The 19,803-nt window shown below is 34.1% G+C and overlaps 1 protein-coding gene across 1 annotated transcript; it reads right to left on the bottom strand.

Annotated features, from left to right (window-relative positions):
• Positions 1-12,001: 12,001 nt before the first annotated feature.
• Positions 12,002-19,801, bottom strand: LOC117344617. Its single transcript, XM_033907435.1, has 4 exons — positions 19,715-19,801; positions 16,921-18,135; positions 15,936-16,073; positions 12,002-14,159 (listed from the first exon to the last, which is right to left on the bottom strand). Exons 2-4 carry the CDS (start codon positions 18,094-18,096, stop codon positions 13,959-13,961), a joined length of 1,515 nt encoding a protein of 504 aa, XP_033763326.1. The 5' UTR covers positions 18,097-18,135; positions 19,715-19,801; the 3' UTR covers positions 12,002-13,958.
• Between the last annotated feature and the right edge of the window lie 2 nt (positions 19,802-19,803).

Consider the following 19,803-nt stretch of genomic DNA (forward strand, 5'->3'; position numbering starts at 1 on the left):
AATTTGATAGTAGAAGGGAACTTTTGTGTCTGTAAAATTTTGAAGAGAATGCTTAAAGGCCGAGTACGTAACACTTTGTCGGATTTCGTTATCTAAATGATTCCATAGTTAAATAGTAGAGGGAAAGAAAGATGAATTAGTAGGATGTAAACGGTAATTTGGCATTTCTAAAGTTATATTGAGAATTTTCTGATACTAAAGGTGGAAGAAGTGATGTTAGGTAATTTGGGGATAATTTATGTTTAATTTTATAAAAAAAAAAAGCTGCAATTTTCGCCTAGAGCGTCTAATAGCAAGAGGTTCTAAACCACTTTCAGAATATAATGACTGTATACTAGTGTAAGATGGTAATCCCGTAATCACACGTAGGAGGTATATATCTATGTGTAGGAGGTATAACTGTGTATGAGTATTTTTTTTTAATCATCATTTTGCATCATGAATCGTCATTGTCATCACTTTTATCATCATTATACATCATCATCATTATCATCATATTCATCCTCCTCCTCATGCACATACTTCTTTTACTTTCTGCATACAGCTAACTCATGAACATGTACATTGACACCTATTCTCACAAACATAGCAGACTGACTTCACAATAAACACACACACAGATATAAAAGCATATCCTCACACACACGGACACACACATGAACAAATTACACATACAACCATTACACATTCTATAAAGGATAGAAAGGCAGAGAATAGGAGAGAGAGAGAAAGAGGGAGAGGGGAGGGGGTGGAGATTACATTCCTTGTTTATTGATATAAATAGAATTTTTGAGGAGATGAAATAAATTTAAGATTGAGCAAGATGTTGTCAAGGCCATTTGGAAAAGAATAGTTAGTATATTATAATTCTATAATGGGCATCCATTTTTTCCAATTTGTCTCGATTTTATTTTTCATCAGACTAGTTTTACTAGAAATTATATATTTTTGTACATGGAAATGATCCTGAATCGTATTAAGGAGAGCGCTTAAATTAAGAGATTTGTGAAGACATCCAGACTTATAAACATAATATTTTGTAATATTAAACGAAATTTTTAATATTTTTCCACTGCTGGTCATCAAAGTCAAAAACATCACTCCATTTCCAAATGCCAGTAGGGGGTTGGAGCTGATTTAATAATATTGTTGTAGAAGTTAAAGAACATTTCAAGTAGAAGAGGTATGAAAGGATGAGATAGTCCTAATGGATGGAAGTCCTGTTTCTGCAAGAAACACTTAACAACTGTGACCAAAGATACTGTAAATAGTTGGTATTAATTTGAAATTCATGTAGAAACTCATCAATTGAAAAAAAACGTCAAATTATCATAATTTTTAACTAGGTCATTTATAGTATGTTCACCAGCATTAAACTATATTTGATAAAAGAAATAGTTATTTTCAACTTGAATGTCATTATTATACCATAAAGGAGTTTTTAAAATTGACTCGGACTTAGTTTGCTGCATAGAAAAGGACTTGTTTAATCTAACCCAACTTTTAAAGACATCTTTCCAGAACTCCACCATCGTCTCGCGGAGACGGTTCTGTATGCGGCGGTGACGGGTGAGGGTCTGCTCCTCCACCAAACGCATGGTCACTTCGATGGAGTTGGCTTCCTTCCTCAGAAGTGGAACTAGGAGGTAGAAATGGAGCATGGCCCGGCCTGCTTTTCCATTCAACCGTCGGTGCCAGCCTGTTGGAAAAATAAACAACACATTGTGAGATATAGAGTATAACATATTGCATTTCGCCGCTAACTAAACTACACATTGTGACATATTATCGCTAGAGTACGTTTTTTTTTGTATGACATTGCATTTTGGTGCTTTTTAATAACATTATGGCAACATTTTTTATAATTCTATTTGCAATACCAATATGATTTGTATAACTTACCTTCGCAGTCGTTGTTTGTTCGGATACTCTGGCGGAACACACTCCATTGTCGGACACTCCAGTTTGGGTTGTGCAGCCAGGCTGTCTTCAAATAGGACACCAGGTCCTCTACCACTGCCTGGACAAGGAAGCTGTAACAAAAATTAAGATATATTTACACACCAAAAGTGCTAACTAGATGATGAAGAACTGCATTAATCGTATATGATATAACTTTATACATATTGCTTTATCGGAAAATTGCAAATCATTTTCAATTATATCACCAGTTTTACCTTAGCGGTCAGGCTCTGGAATGCCTTCTCGATATGACCTGGCGGGAGGTAAGGAAGGCCGAGCAGTTACTGGACGAATACGTAGAGTCCCTTCTTCTCACAGTAGGTCGTCTTGAGTCCAAGTGACTGTACCCTTCGAATCACTGTCTGTGCCTAGCGGAAGTAACATATAGTAACATATGCATTAAATAGAATAATTTTCAATCAAATTTTAAACATTAAATTTACATTGAATATTCTATTAACATCGGGCAGGAACGACCACAGGTGCCTGACTCGTTTTATAAAATAATAACATATCGAGTACATATAAAACATATAGAGTACATATAAAATCGCATTTATATGTACTCTATATGTTATTATTTTATAAAACGAGTCAGGCACCTGTGTGTGTCTCTCATTTATATGTACTCTATATGTTATTATTTTATAAAACGAGTCAGGCACCTGTGGAACGAAGTATACGGGGCCGGACCCTACTCAACACGGCCTGTACGTGTGCAGGGAAATCTGATATACAGGCCTCTGATAAGATATATATATATGTCCCTGGTATAAGTCGTTCTTAAATATGTGTTACCAAATCATATTGTAAATCAACATTTATTTGTTTTTAATGATTTTAAATTTAAGTAATTTTAAGCATTTGAATTGAAATGAGTACTAAAACTTCAGCTAGATCTGTGTTCGAAATCGCGGTAAAAGACGAATATAACGCTCCTGAACTCTGTGTTTAAAATGTAAGCATACATCCATTTAATTTCTAAGTGATATATAACTAAATAAAAAGTAAAACGGCGTCGAATATAGTTTCGTTTGTTTATTAAATATATCACAGATTTGAGTGCTGTTCAAAGTTTAAAAAATACCGGGGGGGGGGGGGGGGGGGGGGGGGGGGGGGGCATATAATAATACTATATATTTATTTTTGTTTGTCCCCGGTATATGTCCATGAACTATCAAATATGAAATAGCTGAAATCGTTTAAATGCTTTATCTTTAATAATCCACTACAATTGTTTCAATAAGTGCTTAATTATGTAATGTGCTGTATCTACAAGGTCTCTATTTACGTATCCACCAACCAAGTGTGAAAACATGCACAGCTCAATGCACATTAATTAGTTATTATAGACTTGTATGATCATCGTTATAAGATACATTTGCAGGTAGGACCGTTTTTACCTAGGCCACTATAATATTCGTACACCGCCAGCAGCCTAAATATAGCAATATCTTTATGACGAAATCGGTCAGACTGGGTTTTTCGCTGGGGCTATTTATAACCCCGAGAACTATAGCAAGCGGTCGAAAAAATGCCGCTTTCAATTGCACCTTGTAAACATATTTCAAGCCTAAATGTGCATTCATGGCTATATGTTGTGATGCCAGATTATAGGTATTGTGTAGTTGTTGTGTTCAAAACAATCACAATATTCGATATCAACTGGAATTCTTTTAATTTAAGAAAAAATAAGTTTTAATGTTTTGTTTAGTAACAACGGTGGAACACAAGCTATACCTCCCACTAGGCGACATCGTTGGGCCGAGATTCAGTGTAGTTTGTGTATGTTGGTGTTTTCTTGACCATTGACAGTATCAATTAATTTTGTCGAATGGAGCTTCAAGCACACTGCTCCCTAAGGTATAGTTTACGCTGAAGGGAAAACACACGTACGTGTGTCTGTGGTCTACATTGTAGTGAATTAGGGACAAGTCCGGAATGTGTTTGTGGAGAAATGCCTCTGTCTAGGTACAAATAAATGCATTGCTTTTATCATCAAACGATAAGATTTAATTGAAGAATTAATGAAAATAAATTATACAAAAAGTTCTAAATAGCAAATTTATTGTCTGTGGTTCGCATATAATTCAGTATCACACAGTACATTACTTAATTTCATACTACGAATATTCCATATACATGTAATTTGCATCAGATAATTGTATCACACTTAGAAAACAATATAACTTGTATATAAAAAAATGAAAATATTTTTGGAGCACAACATAGTATAATTTGTATACAATATTTGTATTATAATACGTGTTTACTTCAAGTCGTGAGTGAAATATAAAAGGTGGTATATACACTTTTCATTATTATCTAACTCCTAGTATTGTTGTCAAGGGAACAATAAGTTTAATGTGCAAATCAACAGTTATCGTGTATGAAACATGAAGGTTCGCAATTGCCCCCCCCCCCCCCCCCCCCCCACTTTTTTCAGTGGGGGGGGGGGGGGGGGGGGGGGGGGGGGGGGCAAACATATCTTTTTGCCCCCCCCCCCCCCCCCCCCCCCCCCCCCCCCCCACTTTTTGACATCCAAAATCTAAAAAAGGGGAAAAAACACTAATTTATATATTCATTTCGATAAATATCTGTATATTTTCGAACCGATAATGTTTTCTTGAAGGCAACGATAAAAACTTTATCTTGTACATCCGGATCATTCCGACTTTTATACTAGCATATCAATCCTCAGACCTGTGTGCAATAGCCTGGTTAGTCAATATTTATATCTTAATACGAAATTTTGCTTAACTTCATCACATAGATTCAATAAGTTGATGATAATTTGTGAAGTTAATTGAGTTCATAATGAGAACAAGACAGAAACACAACATGAATAAGAATGCGCGGTTTAAACGTAAATAGAGTGATACTAATTACCGATAGGTACGAGGAAATACAAAAAAAAAAAATCGGTTCGCGCCTACGGCGCTCGCTTTATCACTAAATCACTGCAGATCCACAAGGGGTTGGACCCGCTGGGCGGCCCACAGACCTCTCGCAAAAAGGGGAAAAAAATCACTTAATTACTGGACCCCCCTTTCGAAAACTCCTGGATCCGCGCCTGATCCCGAATTATTGGAAATGTGCTATATTCATTTTCCGCGGAGGGCTTAGACCCCCTTGAACCCCCTATCAGGGCGCTGCCCTGGACCCGCTGGGCGGTCCCTCAGACCCCTCGTAAAAAAAAAAAAAAAAATCGGCTCGCGCCTACGGCGCTCGCATTATTACTAAATTACTGGACCCCCCGACCTTTCGAAAATCCTGGCCTGGTGATTCATGTTTTGCCATAAATAATATATCCTGATTTGCGTAAATAACTTATTTTGTACTACATAAATTATCAAATTAATCATGGGATGTTGAAATGATAACCATTGGCTAATTTTGCGGAGATGGCATACAATTTGTTTAGTGCGTAAAATTTAAGGTTAAAAAAATGTTTGCCCCCCCCCCCCCCCCCCCCTTTTTGACGACTTCCTACGCCACTGAAAAGTATCTCTACAATGGCCTCTTCATTGGTCAACTATAAAGCGGCAGCGTTCTGACAAAGAAATTATAATTAACAAATGCAAAAACAATGACAACAATAAATTGAATACTTATGCCATGCCCAGATAACTATTTCGCTCATATTTCGCTCAGTTGACATCGTTGTAAGCTGGCTAGCTTGTAGAGATGTATTTATGTTGTTTTCCCTCTAATGGATTGGTGTACACCGACGCGTACTATTTGACTTCCGGTTGCTCAAGATTTTTATTTCATTAATTGGTACTAGTTTGTTTTTCTTCAAGTAAACACATGTAAATGCACGTTATAGATCAATAAAGATAATGTCACAGTTGAACTATTTACAAGTATCTATAGTATTTCTTGTTTAAAAAGATAAAAAAAGACAACCTCTCCTTCATTTGACTGATTGAACAGTTATCCTTAACTTGATCTTGAACTTAACTTGAGAAACACAGGGATTCATGCAGTTCTTTCCTGAACACACTTTCCTTAAAGAGTTGTAGTTTTTTTGGGGTTTTTTTGTGAGTATAGAATGTTGGCCGAAATTTAGCTGGGTGATGATTCCAATGTTTGTTGATTCTAGATTTGAAGGCGGTAATGGATGGAGCACTTATTACTTCTTCAGGTAGAGAGTTCCAGATGTTTATTATTCGATTGCTGTAGAAGTTTCCAGTTTTGTTAGGTCTGAATGGTCTTTTGTATAATTTTCTGGAGTGTCCCCTAGTTGTGGTTCGACCTGTTTCCTGAAATAGCGTGCCAGTTTCAAGAATATCCAATTTGTTGAGGATTTTGTATGTTTGGATGATGTCCGCCCGCTCTCTGCGATATTCGAGTGTTGGTGATCATAGTTCCTTGAGTCTATCATGATAAGAGAGGTATTCTCTTTGTTGCACGTCTTTGGATGTTTTCTAAGATGATTTTGTATTTGATTAAGGCTGGCGATGTTACTGGTGTTGCATATTCTACAATCGGACGGATTAAAGTTTTGTAAAGTCCCAGAAACATACATGGGCCCATGCATGTACGAGAATGTCCTGAGCATTAAGCCAGTTATCTTGCTTGCCGTAGAGCTAGCTGCGTTTGCATGAATGGCGAACTGTAGAACTATGTCGACCTTGGTCTCTTGTTTTTTCTTGCAACTAAAATTAGTCCGATATAGCCCTATTAAATATAAAGTTGATGACACAGTGGTGTACGTAGTCCGTAGCATTGGCCTTAATAAATTTAACAAAACGATAACTATAACAACTTTGGAACTTTCTAATATATTCATATAAAATTGAATGAGCTTTTGTGTATAGATTCTAGGATGTTCTGATGAAATTCTTATAGTTTTAAATCTTGCAAAAAATGATCACTTGGACTAATAACTTCTCAGCTGGTCACTGGTCGTCACAAGGACCTGAGAATCTGTAACAGTCTACATATATTTGTATAGGGTGCCGTTTTGGTATTTAATTCCAATTACATGTATTGATATCATTAATTTAGTTATTGATATCAATAATTAAAATTACTTATACCAATGAAAACTCTTATTTATTGATATCAATAATTCTATTAATTATATTACATATAATTTTATATTTATTTTTCTCCATTTTTTGGGAAAATGACTGCTTCTCTAAGATTGTCCAATGACTGTGATGTTAAACAATGTCCTCTATATAATTTATATTGACCGTGATGTTATACAATGTTTTCTATATAATTTATATTGACCGTGATGTTATACAATGTCCTCTATATAATTTATATTGACTGTGATGTTATACAATGTTTTATATATAATTTATATTGACTGTGATGTTATACAATGTTTTATATATAATTTATATTGACCGTGATGTTATACAATGTCCTCTATATAATTTATATTGACTGTGATGTTATACAATGTCCTCTATATAATTTATATTGACCGTGATGTTATACAATGTTTTATATATAATTTATATTGACCGTGATGTTATACAATGTTTTATATATAATTTATATTGACCGTGATGTTATACAATGTTTTCTATATAATTTATATTGACCGTGATGTTATACAATGTTTTATATATAATTTATATTGACCGTGATGTTATACGATGTCCTCTATATAATTTATATTGACCGTGATGTTATACGATGTCCTCTATATAATTTATATTGACCGTGATGTTATACAATGTTTTCTATATAATTTATATTGACCGTGATGTTATACAATGTTTTCTATATAATTTATATTGACTGTGATGTTATACAATGTTTTCTATATAATTTATATTGACTGTGATGTTATACAATGTTTTCTATATAATTTATATTGACCGTGATGTTATACAATGTTTTATATATAATTTATATTGACCGTGATGTTATACAATGTCCTCTATATAATTTATATTGACCGTGATGTGATACAATGTTTTATACATAATTTATATTGACCGTGATGTTATACAATGTTTTCTATATAATTTATATTGACCGTGATGTTATACAATGTCCTCTATATAATTTATATTGACCGTGATGTTATACAATGTTTTATATATAATTTATATTGACTGTGATGTTATACAATGTTTTATATATAATTTATATTGACCGTGCTGTTATACAATGTCCTCTATATAATTTATATTGACCGAGATATGTTATACAATGTTTTATATATAATTTATATTGACCGTGATGTTATACAATGTTTTATATAATTTATATTGACCGTTATGTTATACAATGTTTTATATATAATTTATATTGACCGTGATGTTATACAATGTTTTATATATAATTTATATTGACTGTGATGTTATACAATGTCCTCTATATAATTTATATTGACTGTGATGTTATACAATGTTTTATATATAATTTATATTGACTGTGATGTTATACAATGTTTTATATATAATTTATATTGACCGTGATGTTATACAATGTCCTCTATATAATTTATATTGACCGTGATGTTATACAATGTCCCCTATATAATTTATATTGACCGTGATGTTATACAATGTTTTATACATAATTTATATTGACCGTGATGTTATACAATGTTTTATACATAATTTATATTGACCGTGATGTTATACAATGTCCTCTATATAATTTATATTGACCGTGATGTTATACAATGTTTTATACATTATTTATATTGACCGTGATGTTATACAATGTTTTATACATAATTTATATTGACCGTGATGTTATACAATGTTTTATACATAATTTATATTGACCGTGATGTTATACAATGTTTTATATATAATTTATATTGACTGTGATGTTATACAATGTCCTCTATATAATTTATATTGACCGTGATGTTATACAATGTTTTATACATAATTTATATTGACCGTGATGTTATACAATGTTTTATACATAATTTATATTGACCGTGATGTTATACAATGTCCTCTATATAATTTATATTGACCGTGATGTTATACAATGTTTTCTATATAATTTATATTGACCGTGATGTTATACAATGTTTTATATATAATTTATATTGACCGTGATGTTATACGATGTCCTCTATATAATTTATATTGACCGTGATGTTATACAATGTCCTCTATATAATTTATATTGACCGTGATGTTATACAATGTTTTATATATAATTTATATTGACCGTGATGTTATACAATGTTTTATACATAATTTATATTGACCGTGATGTTATACAATGTCCTCTATATAATTTATATTGACCGTGATGTTATACAATGTTTTCTATATAATTTATATTGACCGTGATGTTATACAATGTTTTATATATAATTTATATTGACCGTGATGTTATACGATGTCCTCTATATAATTTATATTGACCGTGATGTTATACAATGTCCTCTATATAATTTATATTGACCGTGATGTTATACAATGTTTTATATATAATTTATATTGACCGTGATGTTATACAATGTCCTCTATATAATTTATATTGACCGTGATGTTATACAATGTCCTCTATATAATTTATATTGACCGTGATGTTATACAATGTTTTATACATAATTTATATTGACCGTGATGTTATACAATGTTTTATACATAATTTATATTGACCGTGATGTTATACAATGTTTTATATATAATTTATATTGACCGTTATGTTATACAATGTCCTCTATATAATTTATACCAACTTCTTGACCTGATAAATAATTGGGAGGTCGTAGGAGGTATACTTATTGACATATAAGCTTCCAAAATCTTACCCCAACTTGTTCAAACATAGCAAAATTTGCAAAAAATTACAGAATATTTCCACAACATTTTGCAATAACATCATTTCTATACCTCCTATAAAGGTATATATATCAAATCGGAGGGTGTCGGGTGTTTTCTTAAAAGACTTCAGATTTTATTTATTTTTCGAAAAACTGGATAATATCATAATTTGTTTGCAAGCATGTTTCATATGTACATATAGCAGAAAATTTAATCCAATGTTAAAATGAAATGAATATTTCCCTTATTAGAATAATCTGCAAAAAAAAAAAAAAATTGTATGAATTACTCAATGTCACAATGTTTGTTTATGTATATATACTTAGGCAGTCTTATGTAAATAAAACTATAGAAATGTTCAAAGCATGCAGGGATAAGTAACTTTGGCCACACTTTCAAGGCCACTGGGGTCAAGAAGGTTGAATCAATAAAAAAATAAGACAACTTTTTGGAATAACCAAGAGGCTGTTGGCTAGTTACACAGTAAATACAGTGTACAGCATGGTAAATTGAATGCTGGGATGAGGACTATCAAATTTCTGTAAATTACCGACCTTGACCCTGATCAGTGATGGACAGTTATACGGGCTCAATTGTCATGTGACTGTAAAACTCTATCGTAATTCCACTGTTGGAACTTTTCACAAGGCAGAACAATAAAAACATATTGCTGTATTCCTTTTCCTAACATCCCCATCAATTTTCTTCTCAAATTAGTGGTCGAGCTGGTTGAGTTTCAGTTTATTTTTCAAGATGGACGTGGCAATTATGACAATCTTGGATTAGAAACCTGCTTGAAAAATACAAAGACTTTGTCAGCGCCATATCAGGATCATTCATGGCAAGTCCCGCATCAATCCCACTTTAGTGTGAAATAGAGGTTGCTCAAGAAATTATTGCGCAGTCATGTTACAAAATGGCTGCCATGTTGGAACTCTTTGTACTGTCTGTATACTCAATTGAATGAAATTTTATTATTTAATTGATAGGGTCAGTCAGCTTATTAATAACATAAAGCATAAAATTGTGTTTTTTATTCATTTATATCATCATACAGTGAAACCTGTCTAATCCGACACCATGTGGGAGTGACACTTTTGGTCGGATGAGACAGGGTGTCGGAAAAGTCAAGGTATTTGTTGTTGACTAAACTTGGCATCACGGAAATACGGTACTATTGTAGTATCTGATTTGACAGGTTGTCGGGAAAGTCAGGTGTCGGATTAGACATGTTTCACTGTATAAGGATATCGCCGAATATTCTCTGGTAATTACATGCTGTGTTATCCATGATGATCCAAATTCTCACATGATCAACTTTTAAATTAAGATCTATATATGGGATCATTCTTTTTTATATTAAAATTTTGTAACATCTTATAATTTTTAATAATTTGCCACATGCATGATATTGTATATCTAATCTGTGATTGAGTACACAGTGTGCAGGTTGAGCAGATCTCGCTGGTAGGGGTATCCCCAACCCTTTAAAAACATGGCCTGCACTACTTTTATCAAATTGATATTTATTCAAAAGTGAATTTAATACCTACACTTTTAATGGCTATACATTTTTGAAAATTTTTTAATATGATAAATAAATAATTATAAAGATTAAAATTATTTTACTCAATGACCCCAATGGAAATAAGCTGTACATTGGCTTTCATGGGCAATCCTAGGTAATGCAAATTTACTCCATAACAATAATGTGCAATATATAGCGTGATACTTATGTCAACTGTGATATTTCAACAATATTTGTGTTACTATTCATTTATCACTCATCATTTTTATCTATCATAAAATTAAGAAAATAAGGAAATGATGTAAATATTGTATAACATATATGTGATACTGTTGTACTGTGTATGCTTTAGCTGAATAAATATTATTATTATCAACTTATGAGGCCAAAATATAACAGCATTTTTTTCCAGCTCCCATTCCCTGGCCACATTTCAACTTAACAACACCAATGGAGCTTGGGAAGAAGTTGACAGTGTGGTTTTTGAAGATGGTGTCCAAGATGGCTATCTTGGATTTCAGACCTGCTGAAAAAAAAAATCTTGTTCAGTATCTCTGGATCATCTGACAAGTTTCATATCAATCTCACTGGAAATTTAAACAGTTGATGTTACACGACGATGGACACAACACCATCGCTTCGGGTCAGTCTCATTGTTTTTAAGTGTTTTAAAATGTTTTTCCATCATGTTATGTTGTTGTGTGATTTGTTTTCTACGTCAAAATAAAAGAAAACCATCAAATGAAATATAAATATAATTTTAATATCATTTTAGTCCATACACAAATATACATTTTGAATACTTTCTACTTCTCTCTATTCATAACTTAAGTTGCTGATATATAATACAGTTCAACCGAGTAGATATCTTCTACAGTTATCTAATCATATAGAGCGCGAGTTGTTGCAGTCTTTGACTAGCCAAATCAACAGTAACACAAATGCATTTCATTCAGAAGAATTCTGGCGAGGATTGAATGAAAAGACCATGAAAATATTTCATTCAGAAGAATTCTGGTGAGGATTGAATGAAAAGACCATGAAAATATTACATTCAGAAGAATTCTGGCGAGAATTGAATGAAAAGACCATGAAAATATTTCATTCAGAAGAATTCTGGTGAGGATTGAATGAAAAGACCATGAAAATATTACATTCAGAAGAATTCTGGCGAGGATTGAATGAAAAGACCATGAAAATTTTACATTCAGAAGAATGCTGGCGAGGATTGAATGAAAAGACCATGAAAATATTACATTCAGAAGAATTCTGGTGAGGACTGAATGAAAAGACCATGAAAATATTACATTCAGAAGAATTCTGGCGAGAATTGAATGAAAAGACCATGAAAATATTACATTTAGAAGAATTCTGGTGAGGACTGAATGAAAAGACCATGAAAATAAAAGTATTTAACACTTAACTGCAAAATAAACAACATCATTTTGACAGGTGTTATCTTGTGGTGGAAGATACAGAAAACAATTTTGATTTTTTTTTTTAAGAAATAACTTTGACCAATGTATGGTTGAGTCATCAACGAAGCGTTAAGCTTAAGGATATAACAATGTGTAAAATTCCTTCCTAAAGATACAATCTGTTGTTCAGTTATCCGTAAAGTGTTAAGGAGATAATAGTGTAACATTCCAGGCGGACACCTACAGGTAACTTGGGCCTTTTTCATTTTTGCGGTCCAAAAGGTTAGTCCAGTTAAATCTAGTCCAGTTAGTTCGGTGTTATGAAATAAAGACGAATCTGGCGATTTTATATTGTTTTCAGACGAGCCTTGGAAAAGACTTCCAAGGCCTGTATTAACATTTGCAGGTCTGTCAAGATACATGTATGAAATATTAGATTTAAAAACTGACAAACTGGTTTGTCCGCATAAAAAAACCGGCCCTTGCTTGATGGCTACAGGTAACGTATTGGTCAGCTAAATGTAAGCTTTAGGACGAGCACCGAATTTTTCTATACAATGGGAAACATAGATCAGTAATAGAAATAAATGTGAAAATAAATACACAGAATTATTTTCGAGGCTTATATCCTTCACATAAATATGGTAAGGTATGGAATTTACAATGGCATAAATGACAAAGCTTTCGAGGCAGACATCTTGTAAAGCTCTACCACCTGAAATGACTATAAATACAACTGCAGTTCCATTGTTAAATTCACATTTCCTACACTCTTTGCTGTATTCTTGGCCGAAGCTTGGACGGAATGACGACAATTTTGTCATAATGCATGAAATATACATAGTAGTAAAATTACGATGTGACCAAATACTATATACACGTTGTATATACATTTATACACCTCACTTTGATTTCATGTATTTATAAAGCTTCCTGAAAATACATTGACATTTGGCATTTCATACCATCAGAAAAACTCACTTTCAGAGGAAAAATGGATTTTTTCTATGCTTTTAAGTTTTGGCATTTTTAAGGGTTTCAAAAAAGCAAGTATTATAGATTTCATATAAAATATGAAAATTAATGCCGATTTTTTTTTTTTTTATTAGTTTTAATTTTCAATGTACCTGTATCTACTTTTCGTAGTTTTCCTATAGCTAAAAGTAGACGTTCTCGAAAACGATATAGGTTTAATGTTAATACCATTTAATATAACGCACTTCACGGTAGTTGACCATTAGTCGGGACACAAATAAGGCCGTAAGAATTGTCAGATGTCGATTACTTGCTGCCTCCTCTAAAGTTACTGGTCCTATCCCAAACCCTATTGTGTCGGTATAGATCAAAAGCACTGTGTTGCGATGCTGTCGACAACGATTCTGTTGGTACTGCCAAACCAGGGACAGATAACTCTGGATACTGCTTTTGGAGATCGGGAATGAAGAGCTCCATCAGATCGGGTTCCTTTCTGTCCTTGCATACCTAAAATATACAATAGCACTAGTACTTATCACCTGAACTTTCTTATTTTAAATATACAGCATTAAATCACTATTGATTTAATTTTATTTGTAAGTTTTATCAGAATTAGAAAACGTCTTTAGGACATAAATGCCCCCGCTGCCACATGATACCCAGAAACAAGTTTGGTGAGGATTACGTTAGCAGTTCCTGAAATTAGCTACGTAGTTACATTTTATCGGAACGGGATGCCGACAGGACGGAACGGTACGGGACGTAGTGGGGGCATAATAGAATGTTTAAGAAGTCAAAAGACTGAATAGGGAAAGATCTCCGGAGAATTTAAAATTCTCCAGACAAGAAAACCTTTCAAGTATGTAATACTGTAAATCATTTACATTTCGCAAATACTGTATTTTGCGAATTTACCTCTTCAGATATATTCGCAAATACATGATCTTACCAAAGCTGATGCTATATGATCATCATATATAAGAGTCACGGACACTACAAGATTCCTATATCATTAACCTAGGGCTTGGTCACCACCCAAATGTGTTACTTTCATATAATCGATTGCAAAGGATTTTAATTAGTGATTATTTCTGCTTGCTTATAACCGTAAAAATGTGAGGGATTTATAGCAGACCATCTCCACAGATCGCTCTGGAAACAACATGATACACAAAAGACAAAAGTTATGGTAACTACATATATATACATCATATTTACTGATTCACTTTTTATTTTCAATGTGCCCTTCAAAAGTTCTGATAAAAAAAAATCTAGATCTTGTAGCAAAGACCAAAACTTCACACCAACATATGATGACACTACACTTGTATACATAATACTTCCTTCATCTGGCTAAAGACTTCCATCTGATTATGAACCCATCCACACTTCTGCATTCCCTAATAGTGGCTTGGTAAAGGGATAATAATACACGACTATATGCTCTAGTACCACTTTAGACCGCTAGATTAGGGAGGTTTTGGTATTGAGTCCATCCTCATCCTGACCCTGAGGTTAGATAAATATGATCTGGTGACCTGACCCCAGGGTTAAATACATGTGATCTGGTGACCTGACCCCGGGGCTATATACATGTGATCTGGTGACCTGACCCCGGGGTTATATACATGTGATCTGGTGACCTGACCCCGGGGCTATATACATGTGATCTGGTGACCTGACCCCGGGGTTATATACATGTGATCTGGTGACCTGACCCCGGGGTTATATACATGTGATCTGGTGACCTGACCCCGGGGTTATATACATGTGATCTGGTGACCTGACCCCGGGGTTATATACATGTGATCTGGTGACCTGACCCCGGGGCTATATACATGTGATCTGGTGACCTGACCCCGGGGTTATATACATGTGATCTGGTGACCTGACCCCGGGGTTATATACATGTGATCTGGTGACCTGACCCCGGGGTTATATACATGTGATCTGGTGACCTGACCCCGGGGTTATATACATGTGATCTGGTGACCTGACCCCGGGGTTATATACATGTGATCTGGGGACCTGACCCCGGGGTTATATACATGTGATCTGGTGACCTGACCCCGGGGCTATATACATGTGATCTGGGGACCTGACCCCGGGGTTAAATACAAGTGATTGTGGGTCAGACCCTGGGGTTGAATACATGTTATCTGAGAATTGAACCAGACCAAACATTAACTTCCAATTCTTCCAAAATAATTAATAATATTCAATAATTTTAGCTTGATAAAAAGATCTTCGGCTTATCCCCGATAATGTCCACCATATATCTACCTGTGGTTTGAAGGCTGGACTCGCCTTAACTCTGCTTGTCCTATCCTTCTCTGCTTGAGAGCACAGGTTGTCTACAGGAATGTGTAGAGATACAAGACCTGCAAACTCCTCCTCAACTTGATTCACCCGAGATGCGGCCTGGTATTAAAAGAAATCAGATATATATACTATATATATATATATATATGTAGGGTGTATAATTGTATACACATACAGAGCAACCCGCTTATTTGCATAGCAGCGATAAATCTACATGCACATCCTGCATCCTGTACTCATAATTTTTTGAAAGGACCCATTAAATTTTCTTAAATGGGTACTTTTATCACTGTGGGACCCACTGGTTTTGGTAATACAATTGAAAAGGACCCATGAAAAATAATCGAAGATTGATCACTGCATAGCCCTTTTTCCATGACAAAATATGCAAATAACCGGAGTATTCGTATAATTAGCTCATAGGCGGAGTTGGGTTTTGGCAATTTATGTGCAATTTTTGTTTAACCAGTGATGAATGACATCGAAAATTATGAAATTGTGATATAATTGTCAATTTTCTATTCTAAATTCTTAATGAATTTAAGAATTTGGTCTTGTAAACTTTTTACAAAATACACACACATATATACATTTATGTATGGAAATATTTCGAGTAATATATATGTATAAAATCTGATGTAAAAAAAATATGAATATCCAATGTAATTGCCTGATGTAAATAACTATGTACGTATACATGTATATATCTAGCTGATGTAAATAACTATGTACGTATACATGTATATATCTAGCTGATGTAAATAACTATGTACGTATACATGTATATATCTAGCTGATGTAAATAACTATGTACGTATACATGTATATATATCTAGCTGATGTAAATAACTATGTACATATACATGTATGTATATATCTAGCTGATGTAAATAACTATGAATATATCCAATGTAAATACGTGTACATATTTCTTTTTCAATCTAACCTTTTCCCTGATTTCCGTCTGTTTCTTGTTTGATGTCTTGAGCTTACGTTCGAGCGCCCGCCGAACATCTACCTCACTTGCGCGGATATGTTCCAATTCTGTTCTCATTCTCAGAGTACTGTTATACTCTGGTCTTGTAAAAACATGCTCATACTCCGAAACTGCCTCACTTTCTTCAGAAAATGGAAACTTGTATTCATTCGACATCAGATCATCTTTGGATTCTCTCGTTACCCGTACTTTCCTCTTAGGTAATGAAGTAATAGTTTTAGCCTCTGGAACGATGACAGTCTGTTTTGAATTTTGACTAGTACTAGCTAATGTTGGTTTGGAATTTTCACTTAAAATATTTTTTGAATTCTTTTTTGCTGGTTTAGATGTTTTCACAACAATTTCTTTACCAATACAATCATCTCCTTCAGGTAAAACCATTGGTAAGACAGAATATTGAGTGTCAGAGCTTTTATCTGTTAGAGGCAATTTTTCTGAGTTTGTTGATATCGGCACATAGACAGTCTGTTGATTCTCCTGTCTAATGGAATATTGTTTAGGTTTACCAGAAGAGTCATGAGTTACGTTTGAAACACTGCTACCAATTGCATCACTTTCACTGTAAACTGACGGTCTATACGTTTTGCCAGATCCACTGGTTTTTCCTATACTTTCATTCATATTTTCCTTATCTGAATCACTAAGGCTGTTTTCTAACTCAAATCTGACCCTATGCTGGCATCTGGCTTTTAAATAATCCACACTATCATGTTTTAAATTACTCCTTTGAATCCCTCCTAATTCTTTTTCTGGAGTTATACATAAGTCTGGATCTGGGCCAGTCAAATGTTGTTGTTCATGTTGCTTTGGGACGGGGTACATTGGTTTCTTGTGTAATTCTTTTGGCAAGGATGAACTTTTGTCAGGAGAGACGCAAAGAGCTGGATCAGGACCAATCAAATTTCCCCTTCCGTTCCATGGCGCTGGTGCCTGGCAGAGAGGGATAGATTCTTCAGAACTCTGTGAGGTGTCCCAACCCGGCGGAGGAAATCTTGTATAAATTTTATCTTCTAAATTTAAAACTTCATAACTGGACACAGCTCCATGTGTTTTTTCCACCTTCTGCACCAGAGGGTATCTATGAGCCAGAGGTTCTGTAGGCTGACAAGCAAAATGAGTGGCCATGATGGGCTTGTAGATCGTTCAACTGGTTCAATGTGAAATCTGTATAATATGAAAAAATGCAATAGTTAATTAACAGTATTAAAATACAATTGAATATGAACTATATTGCTAAGTGTTAATTGTTCTGATTAAATAATCACTCAAGTTATTTCAACTCTGGGCTCTATGATTAATTTTAATTTCCTATGAGAGTGGTTGGACTATATAGTAGCCTGGCAAATTTCAGGAGCAATAATTGATCATTAATTATCTAAGAAATTGTGATGATCAATCATGATATTTAAGGCCATTCCTAACACTAATATGCCAACACACTAATACCTTTATCTTTTTTTATATTCTCGATTTACTGTTAGAATGCCTGTGATATCATATAGACTTTGGTTATTTAATGTTATGAAGCTATATATATAGCAACATCAAAACAAACTACAAACAAATGCATTTTCAATTTACATGTACTCTTTACACATATTAAAGGACCACTAATTATTACAACACTCAATAGTATATACATCTGTATATATGAAAACTTTAAAGGACGTTGTGTATTGTGTAAATAGTAGAAATAATGAAATCAAAACGGCATTTTCGCTAACGTTTTCAGGCCTTGCTGGCCATCTTTAGGCGATTCGTTTATTCTTGCTAAGTTACATTATGACATCACAAATAGATGATGTCATAGACAATTACCGCAGGGGAAGTAACAGTATAATCTGTATATATACCGTATATGGATTATACAACCTAAACAAAATTCACAAACAAAATTACAGTGATTGTCTGTAAAATATGTGTAACAGAGGCTTAAAGTGCATGATTAATTAAATTTAAATCACTGCCACCTCTGGCTTACTAGTCTTACGCTCAATTGATTGATCATGAGCTAAAGAGAAGATCTCTCTAGCCAAGCGGTATATTTGTTGCTAGTATTTACCAGGGTTATATACCCCACCTTCAGGGAGGAACTCGTCATCAAGTTTCCCAGGGGTAACAGCAATGCTTTCACATGCAGCAATGAATATCATTCCTGCGTCCCTACATAGGCGCCTCTAACAGAGCATATGATTAATTAAATTTAAATCACTGCCTCTGCTAGGGATCAAACCCAGGACCTCTGGCTTACTAGTCTTCGCTTAACCGATCAAGCTAAAGAGAAGATCTCTCTAGACGAGCTGTACATTGCGGCTAGTCTTTACCAGGGTTACATGTAAAAGTGCCTTACTTTTCACCCTGCAACATAACCAGACTCAGGTTTATATAGTTCAAGGGAGATAATTTCAAATAGTTTTCAATATACAAAAATGTACCTCAGGAATGCAGAGTACCATTGAATAATGAATAGTGCGTCTACATTGACATAAAGCATCGGAAAATTAAGAAAAAACGTAGTTCCCTTATCAGGTTTTCAGAAACGGCTGTAAAATAAAATACACAGCTCATTTTTTTTTCAAAACATAAACTGTTACGTACGACTGCAAGTTCTAACATGATATCAGATATAAATCATGTGCCAAATACGCGATACCAAGTTCTTTCCATGAAGGACGATCAGGGAACATTATCGCTAAAATCTACAAATTATCATTGGCATTCTACATTATTACGACGTTTATACCTGCGTAGCGTTGCTGCATAAAAATATCTAAACCTCTCAGGTCATAGTTGCACCGCCATATTGCGAGGTAAACACAGGAAGCTACCGTG

This window comes from Pecten maximus, chromosome 16 (assembly GCF_902652985.1).
Source record: "Pecten maximus chromosome 16, xPecMax1.1, whole genome shotgun sequence".
In the NCBI taxonomy this organism is placed as follows: Eukaryota; Metazoa; Mollusca; class Bivalvia; order Pectinida; family Pectinidae; genus Pecten; species Pecten maximus.

Bases quoted from the DNA above. Each gene is read 5' to 3' on its own strand.
- LOC117344617 (XM_033907435.1), bottom strand. From the start codon at position 18,096: ATGGCCACTCATTTTGCTTGTCAGCCTACAGAACCTCTGGCTCATAGA. The intron at 16,074-16,920 runs GTTAGATTGAAA...TTTTAATACCAG, and splicing joins AGACGGAAATCAGGGAAAAG to GCCGCATCTCGGGTGAATCA. The intron at 14,160-15,935 runs GTAGATATATGG...TGTATATTTTAG, and splicing joins GTCCAGCCTTCAAACCACAG to GTATGCAAGGACAGAAAGGA.